This window comes from Bolinopsis microptera, chromosome 8 (genome assembly GCF_026151205.1).
Source record: "Bolinopsis microptera isolate Bmic1 chromosome 8, MBARI_Bmic_1.0, whole genome shotgun sequence".
NCBI classification, from domain to species: domain Eukaryota; kingdom Metazoa; phylum Ctenophora; class Tentaculata; order Lobata; family Bolinopsidae; genus Bolinopsis; species Bolinopsis microptera.
Genome location: NC_087079.1, coordinates 16161636 through 16171944, shown reverse-complemented (window position 1 = coordinate 16171944; position 10309 = coordinate 16161636). Strand labels below are relative to the sequence as shown.

Below are 10309 nucleotides of genomic sequence, written 5' to 3'. Positions count from 1 at the left end.
TTTATCTGCCTGTTTAACATCCCCTTCTGTCATCTGTGTGGTTCACATTTGGGAGTACGCCCTCGGACCTGGCAGTATGTGGTGGGCTGACTAATCCACAGTGATTACTTCATGACCCCGTAATGTATTATATTGAACAACATACCGAGCGAACAATGTACCAGATATTTAAAACAGAGTACGAGTTACGGGGGGGGGGGGGGGGGGGGGGGGTCACGTCATCCTATTACATTTTGCTTATACACTTGCCTTCGAGATAGTAGTTGACCAACAAAGAAGAAACCGAAAAATTTATCACAATGCTGGCAAGCATAAAATTAGCTTTATTTTGCCGTTAAACTGCAGCTTATACTTTTTACTTCATGATTCGGTCGTAATCCAAAAAATAATTTGACAAGAAGTGGGGCTCATCGGGTCACTTACCGTCACCGGTCACTTTTAAGATTATTGACGTTGGTTCAGCAATGTCAGCTATGTTGAAATGCAATGTCATTGTTGTAACAATGGATTGTTGATCGTCAATTTGGCTCAAATTCCTGCCCCAGTCTTCCTGCCCCAGGAAGGGGGCAACTTATATTGTATTAGCTATTAACTATTGTTACAATACTGCATTCCAACATAGCTGACACAGAGTTGTTAGGGTGGTTAGGATCAGTAGGTGGAGTGTTTGGTTGGAGCCTTCTGTTTTTGCTGTATAGCATTTTAGTCACTCCGCAGTTTATTAACTGTGTCTCAACTCTGCTTTGTTGAATACTGCTGGGATAGTCCAGCTACCATGGGGTAAGACCCATATGATAAGACAGATAGTATGCCTGGTTTTGGTCTTTAGGTTGGGTAGTGGTCGGAGCCTGCAGCGGATCTGCAATAGAGAAGTCAGACGGGGTCATAAAAGTGGCTACCTCAGCCTACATCGGTACCACGCCTCCTGCTTCTCTAAGGCCCCGGGAGTCTTTATTTAGAGACGAGTTGCCCGGGTTAACAATAAAGGCTTTGTAGGCATCCCTCCACTTACCTGTACTCCGGAAAAGGACAAACCTAGGTAGTCGAGAGTCCTCGACGGTTGAAGCAGGAGAGGGACAGAGTTGTATCTGTGTATGTGGACGTCGGTTTGACACAGTCAAAGGCAGGAATATCCATCGGGGTCGAATGAAGTGCATTTGGGAAGGGGAGTCGTCGGCTGGCAGTATGCCTGTAACTTCGACGGAGGTATCTAGCCAGGAAAACAACCACAGTGCTAGAGATATCCGGGCTCTCCTTGACAAGAGAATTTCAGTCGAACCACCTGCTAGCAAAAGAGACAAGGTGAAGTGGCCGGCGTCCAATGATGGTCGATGGAGTAAGTTTGATGAGTGTGTGGTAGAAAAGTTTGCAGTGGTTCTCAAGCGGAAACCATTTCAAGAGAAGATGGTGAGTCATTGTGATGTAGTGTACGACGAGGGTGCCAAGTTGTTTGGTATTGTTGAAGTAGGTGCTGGTAGTGGAAAGAAGTCCATGAGCTTTAAGAACAGGCGAAAGGAGGAGATTGACAGCCTGATTGAAAAGAGGAAGCAGTTGAGGAGGAAGAAAAGGAAGGCAAGGAGTGAGATAGAGAAGGATGGTTATGAGGCATTATTGAGAGTGTTGGCTGGTCGTTTGATGAAGTTGAGGAGGGCTGAGAAAAGGAGACAGAAGCAGAGAGAGATAAGGAGAGTTAGAGGGGATTTTGGACGCGACCCTTTCAAGACAGTCAAGGGAGTGCTAAATCCAAGTCCAGTGGGGGAGCTTAAGTGTTCAAAGGAGGAGCTAGATGATCACTTGGCCAGAACGTACGGAGATCCAGCCCGGCAGCAGCCCCTTGGTATACTTGAGGGTCTGCCTGAGTGTGCTCCTGAACCCTCTGTTGCCTTTGACCTCACAACGGTATCCAAGAAGGAGTTTGAGGAGGTTGTAAAGAAGGCAAGGAGCAAGAGTGCCCCGGGTAACAACGGGATCCCGTACACAGTGTACAAGAGATGTCCTGGTATTGCCAAGAATCTCTGGGACCTGTTAAGAACTGGATATAAGTTAGAAGAATATCCTGACAATTGTAGGTATTTCGAGGGTGTCTACATCCCAAAGGCGGATGGCGACTTTTCACCAAGTTCAGGACGGCCTATTTCCCTGGGTAACATTCAAGGGAAGATCTATTTGGCGATCCTGGCGAAGAGGTTGACCAGCTTTGTTGTCTCGAATGGATATGTAGACCTCTCTATACAGAAGGGTGGTGTGCCAGGCGTCCGTGGGTGCACGGAGCATTTTGGTGCCATGTGGGAGGTACTGAAGGAGGCAAAGGTCAAGAAGAAGGATCTGAGTGTAGTATGGCTTGACCTGGCTAACGCTTACGGAGCGGTACCCCATGTTCTGATTGCCAGGGCCCTCCGTTTCTACAATGTCCCTGAGAAGGTTATCAACATTATCCTACGGTACTTCTCCGGGGTATTCGGAAGGTTCTCCTCAAGAACGGTGACATCAGACTGGCAGCAGTTTGAGATAGGAATCTTCATGGGGTGTGTGATATCAGTCATCTTGTTTGTCTTGTGCATGAACCTTGGGCATGAACACCTAAAATCTAAGGTTCCGAGAAGCATTGAGTACATCAAGGATGACACACCAATACCAACTCTGAAGCTGTTTATGGACGATAGCTGTCTGACCACCGCACGTGCAGAAGATATGCAAACGTTACTCAATGTGTTTCAGAAGTACGTGGACTGGTCCAGATTTAAGTTAAAGTCCTCCAAGTCCAGAGCACTGGTGTTGAAGAAGGGAGTGGCTGTGAGGTGGGTTGAGGAGGTAGTGGTAGGAGAGGAGGAGGTGGAGAGAGAAGAGGTGTGTTTGCAGTTGGGTGGTGAGGTGATTCCGAATGTGTCAGAGAAGCCGATAAAATTCCTTGGGAGATGGATAAGAGTGGAAGGAAATGACAAATCAGTCATCGACTCAACCAAGGTCGACCTTAACACTTTTCTTCGGAGACTCGATGAAAGTTCCCTTACTGGACTCCAGAAGCGCTGGGGATATCAGTACATGGTCCTTCCAAAACTGAAGTGGCCTCTTGCCATCTATGATATTCCGATCACAACAGTTACCAGATGGGAACAGAATACCAATAGTTTCCTCAGAAAGTGGTTAGGGGTGGGGCACACTCTGAGTGGTCTTTGTCTGTTCAGTCAATCATCCAGTGTGGCCTTACCGGTGAGCAGCCTGACAGATACATGGAAGATAGAGAAGTGTCGACTGTTGCAATCTTATCAGACATCTAAGGATGACCTGATTAAAGCAGTCCAGCCCCAAGTTTGTTCTGGTAGAGTTTGGAGGCCTGAGACAGAACTGGAAGAGGCCAGAAGAGATTTGGTCTGTGAATCGGTGCGAGGGATGGTGCAACCTCAAAAAAGAGTTGGCATCGGTTTTGGTGACTGGAAAAAACCTTGGGAGAGGATGGATGAGCGGGAAAGAGAGAGGGAGGTTATGCTGAGAGTGAAGGAGAACATTGAAAGAGAGAGGGAGGTGCAAGTAGGTTCTCTGGAGATGCAGAGCAGGTGGGGTGAGTGGAGAGAGCTCGTAATGAAGACGGATTTGAGCTGGCATACACTTTTTAAGTATGGTGACTCACTTATTGGGTTCATGCTAAGTGCTGTGTACGGCACCCTCTTAACCCCCTCTATGGTTTCCAAGTGGAGTGAAGATGAGGATGGGAAGTGCAAGTTATGTGAGGAGAGGATGGGCACCATTCAGCACATTTTGGCTGGGTACTGTAAGGTGGCCCTTAGTCAAGGAAGGTATCGATGGCGGCACGACAAGGTTCTGAAGCAGATATCTGAACAGGTTGTCTTTCATTGTGATCGCCGAGTGAACACTTATAAGAACAAGGCCGGCGATGGAAGACAGTTCATTGATTTTGTTCCTGCTGGGAGGAGAAAAGCAGGTAAAGACGACCGGAAGGAGAGTCGTGGTTTCGGGATCCTGAGTGGGTATCGGGATTGGATAGTGCTGTCAGACCTTGAGGGGCAGCTTAAGTTTCCCAGTGAGATTGTGGAAACACGGCTGAGGCCGGACCTTGTGATATTCTCAAGGTCAGCAAAGGCAGTTATTTGGTGAGAGCTAACAGTACCATCTGAAGAGCGGATCGCTGAATCGCACGAGTACAAACTCGACCGATACAGTGGTCTGCAGGCTGAGATTCAGGCGAAAGGTTGGTGCTGTTATAATGCCGCAGTCGAAGTTGGAGCTAGGGGAGTGGTTGCGCAGAGTTTGGAGAGAGCTGCGAGGAGGATTGGTTTTAGGGGAAGAGAGCTGAAGAAGCTGGTACAGGACAGTGGGAAAGAGGCAGCCCACTGTTCCAGATGGATTTACTTGTTATCGAGAAAGAGGGAGTGGGAGTTCAGGAAGGTTGGAGCTTGAGAGTTCACTATAACATCTAGAGGTACCATAAACGTTATCTCGTCGCCAATTGCGAGCTCTAACGGGTCTCCTCAAGTGACTCTCGGATCAGATGGTGGTTCAAGGGTGGACTGCTGGGGCGCCTGACAGGAAACCGTATTGCGATTAAAGCCCCGAAACGGTGTCAGGTTGGTAACTGATGATTCTGATCCATGCTCCTGTGAGTTTGCTGTTGTATCTCAACTCGCTAAACTGAGGCATCTCCGCATCTTGGGTGAATATGCGTACATCTTCATACTAAACCCAGGTGTGGCATGTGTCAGTGAATACGGGCGAGCGGATGCAATAGCGAAGGTGGTGTGGCAAGGCCTAAAAGACACAGTCAGATAGTTGTCAGCTCGCTGACTGTAAGGGAGAAGGTATATCCGTATTTCGCTGCTACTGATGCAGTCCTTGATCTGGCAATCAAGGAGCTTCTCTGTTTTTCGTCTAACTATGTACCGTTGGGCTTGTGGAACCCGTAAGGGGGACATACATAGGTTAGAATGGTTTTGTGCACCAAGAGGAGTGAGGGAGTGAGGGTTGAAGAGAGAGAGAGAGCTTGAGAGTTGTTAGGGTGGTTAGGATCAGTAGGTGGAGTGTTTGGTTGGAGCCTTCTGTTTTTGCTGTATAGCATTTTAGTCACTCCGCAGTTTATTAACTGTGTCTCAACTCGTTCCAGTCTAATGAGAGGAGGGGGAACTCAACATGGTCATTTCGTAGTGATGCTGAGTTTAACTGTCAGAGATTTTATATAACGTGAGCTCGATAAGATATTTTGCTATATTTTAATAACAATAGTCGTCGATGATCTCTTTTGTGCAGGATATAGTGTTGTCACCGTCCCTACTTCTTATATCAATATGTTTGTAAACCATGGGGTGCGGTGGGTGTAATCTTCAAGTAAATCAATATCCTGCTACTACTCTGTACCAAGTTCGACAGACGAACATCTTTATTTTAAGTTTTTGACGTTGGTTCGGCTCTTAGTCTTACTAATTCACTCGGCCAAAAATTATCACATGACATTGGTTTTTATGGTTTTGCAGTCGAACAAAACGGTTTTAATAAACCCTAATCCCAACCCTAACCTTAACCATAAACCCAAAGCTATGAATAACCCTAACCACAACCGGTTGCAACCCTAACCCTAACCCGAGTCCTAAATAATCAAATTCATGTTTTACTAGCCTGTCACGTACGTGACCAAAAAGTTCTGTTGCCCATAACTCTCCAGGAAAGCATTTTTACCCTACGTCATATTGATATGGGGAGTGATTTGGAATCAGCGTCCAAAATTATTTTAATAAAGTTTTTTTTAATTCTATCTATATGAGTTAACTTGTGTTCTTAGTGCTGAGACACCGTATTTGTTGTATCACGTCGTGACCCCCACTGTCGTTTCAACGATACAGGTGGGTCATACAACGTATGACACCGTATTTGTTGAGTTTTGTCAATTTGGGTGGATATATTGTTTTGAGATTTAAGCTGATATGGTGCCCTTTAACTGTGTGGGAACTGGGTCAAATTGAGCGAAGTTGTCGGTCACCCACTCAGGTACAACTTAATTCTGGTCATAGTTGCAATTGCAAAATCAATTGGATGGTAGAAATAGATAAATAGATCATAGATGGCTCTTTTCGATCCATATATTTACATTCTACCACCCAATTGATCTACCTAGGCTTTTATTATGATATCACCTAAGCAATAATCAATTGGTTGCGAAAAGCATTAGGGATCGTTGGCATATATCACATAATCACTTTTGGCCAAAATGGGTAAGTTAGATTAAGACTAGTGGAATCATTCAGAAACTTCATCTTTCTCCTTCTATTACAGCCGAATATGTTGTAGTCGCATATATTTTACAGTTTTCGCAAAACGTTGTGTATCGTGGTGTCAGGAAAATGCATTTTCTAAAAATGTTTCACTTTTAGTTCTAGCGGATGGATTACTAAAAGTACACTAAAAGTAAAAGTAAGGTGATATGAAAGGGTCCCAATCCTGATAAACCATCTGCACTAGTCACTACATACTCATTACATACTCAGTACATAGGCCTTCATTTTCATTTCCATTACAATAACTGCGGTGTCCTTATTGCGAACAAGCATATTATATACTAGTGTAACCCGGCCTTCGACCGGGTTTTAACTGCCGCAGTTAAAAAGGGTAGGAGGAATTACCCGCTGAGTCAAAACCCGCATTAGGTGACCCAATAGTATTTCAAACAATAATCTTATAATCAGTTCTTTCTCGTGAATAATTAAGTCATTATTAGCCATTAGGCACCACATTCCATGATTATAAGGTCTGCACATTGCATATCATCTCATGTTATATATGCTATTAGCATTCTACTCCTTACTTTAACCTTTTGATGATTCGTCATTAAATAATTGAGAAATCTGTCGTCATTCCGTCCGTTACCATGACAACTGAGAAATCTGGTTGGAAAATAGTATTGTTTTTTGGATTGTTTTTCTGGGTACAATACTTGCAGTTTACCCTAACGACAAATCTCTTAGCGAAGAAAAACAAGTTGCCCGACATGATTGTGATTTTGGCGATAATGTTTGCTGCAGCTCATCAGGCACAGGCAGGACATGGAAAAGCTAACATGGATATGGAAAAGAATACAAGGATACACGGGTACAAGGATTTAGATGTATTACAAGGAAAAGCCCCGGCAGCGACCGCCTTTGAAGCCAATATTGACAGTGTTCTCAAAGACTATGATTGCGCTCGTGAAGGTGATCCAGATTGTGCAGTTTGGACCGCTGCTGAAATACTCGAACATATCGAGCAGGGTATAACCAACTGTGATTCGGCCAGGACTTCAGATGATTGCGTGGTAGCACTTGGCTTACTCGGGGATGCTAGCTTGTCTAACGCAGACATGCAACCTAAGCTGGCGGCGATGACTATGCAAATGGTCATGGACGAGGACCATGATAGGCTGCTTAATGCTATTTATGGTGGTGTTGCGGACTTCTTGTGCAACAAGATTCCTATCACATGCGACGATCTCAAGTATTTAAAATTATTTATTATTAATTTTGTAGTGCTTTATATTTCTCGGGTACGCCATTGCCATTTTTGCCGTTTCCTTATCAAATTCGGACTTTTAGATTTTTAGAATGAAAATAACAAGAAAAGTCAAAAATATTGTAGCCATTTTCGATATCGATGAAAAAAATGACAAAAATGATTTTGACATATTTCCTATGATGGCAAATAGTTGTAGTGTGAGCAAAACGTTTAATTTCAGAGCACTGATGAGTGACGTGGCAAACTTGGAACATGGTGGTGAACCTTAATGAGGCTGACAAAGAAAGAAAAGACTTTGATGGGCGGCGCCTGTTATTTTACCGAATCTTTATTCGGTTGGTTATGAACATTATAACATGGGGTCCCGAAGTAAAAAAGACTTAGCTACCTTCTTAGATTATGTCAAGCAAGAAGCATGTATTTTCTCCATTTTCAGAAAAAATATATCGTACTTAATTTGAGGTAGAAAAACTTGTCATATTAAACCTTTGTTTACGGTAGTTCAAGTTGTTTCATGAAGCAAACATTTTCTTTTTTTCCTCTTAACTTTTAACAAACCTATTTTAGTTTTTTGAACTCCCTAGCTTTGACCATGTTATACTTCGTTCTACCCCTTTGTAAGCTTATGGTTGTACGATATAACCGTTTTCGCATAACGAATAGGAATGACTCTAAAAAGAACTTTTTTCTGGGCAACCAAGAATTGGTATTTTTCTCTCAGTGCTCTAACCTTTTTAACTTACAATACTAATACAAACGTGTAATCAAAACATTTTTATTAGTCGCACAATTGTAATGATTCTGTTGCAAAATTTATAGTTATTCCGCTTTGTAACATTGAAACTTCGGCCATTCCCTTTTCCTGATAAAAAGCATTTTCCTTGTCGTAACAAACGGAATGACTAAAAACATTGCATCAGAATCATCACTAATACGAACATGTAGTTGAAGTGCTATAAAACTGGTTGCACGAATAATTGCTTTATTAATGTTGGAATTATTGTAACGATTTTCAAAAGACATCTTTGTTGTCATGTGTGATAATTTACTGCTCTCCTCGCTAAAATACTATTATGTCAACCTTTGTTTCATAAAGCAACTTGAGATTCCATGAGGCATACCATGCCTGTGTGCCATGTAAACACATATGTGATGAGCTGCTTTAATCAAAATGTTTCTTATTTATTCGCTAACAAACAATCTCTTAGCGAAGTAGCCCGATATGATTGTGATCTTGGTGCTAATGTTTGCTGCAGTTGCAGATGCAGGTGATTATGGAGCCGATTTGCAAGAAATTGCTAAGAAGTTTCCGGCAGCTGGAGCAGCTGTAATCAATATTGACAGCTTGTTTAAGACGTTTGAATGTTCAGCAGGACAGGCTGGGTGTGATGGCATGAATACTGTTTGGAGCGCTGTGGTCGATTACATTTGCTTCAAGGAACCAGCCAGCTGTCCAACTTTCAAGTATTTAAAATTATTGTGCACCTAATACCTATGTCATCACCATTTTTACTATTTCATAATTTGTGCTATCTCACCATATTTGCTATTTTACCATTTTTGCTATTTCAACCATTTTCGATTTTTAAAGTTTAAACATAACATAACGTTTAATTACAGGAAATTGCTCGTGGATTTAGCCTTGACGGAAAGCGCATAAAGCAAAAAGAAAGTAACCTACCTTCTCAAATTATCTTATGGAATGTTTTTTTTGGGTTTTGCAGTCCCCACTCACTGTGGCAGTTTTTGGAGTTGAATGATGCATTTTGAAAAAGAAACGAACATTTAAAAAAACATTATAAAAACATTTAACACGAATTGAATAAATTGTATAAATTTAATCTCTTGTAAGTTTTTTAAAGAAAAAAGATAGTACCGCGTCTTTAGATATTCGGTTTGTGGTGGAAGATCTTGTTCATCATCATTTATTAAACTTTGTTTACGGTAGCTTTTTAAGTAGCAAGAATTTTTTGTTATATTTTTCTTTCTTAACTTTAAAAAATATTTAAAAATTTTCAAGTTTCAACGAAACTAAAATACACTTTTATTTTGCGAGTTAAATTTTTCATCAATGAGTAGTAGCCAGCTGATAAGATCATTAATTTACTAAAAGATTCTTCGATATAATAGACCAGATTGCAGTTGCAACCTTTTCAACTTCGAGTTTGTTATACCCCACTAACAGTAAAATTAAGGGGGCAGCACTCAGTCACTTTATCATGATAGAGGCGAACTCCTTCACAAATTAAATTGTGTACAGTCGAAAAGGAATGACGGCTATTGAAAACAAATGTCAGAGAAGTCAGAAGAGTCAAAGAAATCAAGCAATTTCGAATTATTACTGAGGATAAAATTGTGCAATCTTAAACAATGAATTTATTACAGTTTCTACACGACACGATTTTAATAAAATTATTTTATTGTTCTAAAAAATCAAAGTCTTGCAAGAAGTCTATGCGATGAATCTTGCTGTCTTAGCTTTCTTTTAAAGTCCACTTTTTCAGCTAGCTTCTTTGTGGCCTGTAAATTATTGCAATATCAAGCACATACCTAAATAGGAAAGACTAGAAGGTATTACAATGGCATGGAAAATTGGATAATCATGACCACACTAACCTTAACTACTCGTTTTCTATTGGCTGCCGCCAACCCCCTTAATGCACCAAACACAGTCGTTACCAATGCTAACCCAATGCAGAATACACCCAGCACTTTAACAGTAACACCGTACCACAGATGATCTGTAATTATTGCTACTAATTATATGTACTAATTATTGCTACTAATTATATGTACTAATTATTGCTACCATTGTCAC

General features: G+C 41.9%; 2 protein-coding genes across 2 annotated transcripts; both read left to right on the top strand.

Annotated features, from left to right (window-relative positions):
* Window positions 1-1185: 1185 nt before the first annotated feature.
* Window positions 1186-4113, top strand: LOC134820197 (uncharacterized). Its single transcript, XM_063830421.1, has one exon. The coding sequence runs from the start codon at window positions 1186-1188 to the stop codon at window positions 4111-4113; it is 2928 nt and encodes a 975-aa protein (XP_063686491.1).
* Window positions 4114-6972: 2859 nt separating this feature from the next.
* On the top strand, window positions 6973-8524 carry LOC134819445 (uncharacterized). Its single transcript, XM_063829396.1, has 2 exons — window positions 6973-7473; window positions 7712-8524. The coding sequence occupies exons 1-2, from the start codon at window positions 6992-6994 to the stop codon at window positions 7758-7760; spliced, it is 531 nt and encodes a 176-aa protein (XP_063685466.1). The 5' UTR covers window positions 6973-6991; the 3' UTR covers window positions 7761-8524.
* The last annotated feature ends 1785 nt before the right edge of the window (window positions 8525-10309 follow it).

Bases quoted from the DNA above. Each gene is read 5' to 3' on its own strand.
- LOC134819445 (XM_063829396.1), top strand. From the start codon at position 6,992: ATGATTGTGATTTTGGCGATAATGTTTGCTGCAGCTCATCAGGCACAG. The intron at 7,474-7,711 runs GTATTTAAAATT...GTTTAATTTCAG, and splicing joins ATCACATGCGACGATCTCAA to AGCACTGATGAGTGACGTGG.
- LOC134820197 (XM_063830421.1), top strand. From the start codon at position 1,186: ATGCCTGTAACTTCGACGGAGGTATCTAGCCAGGAAAACAACCACAGT.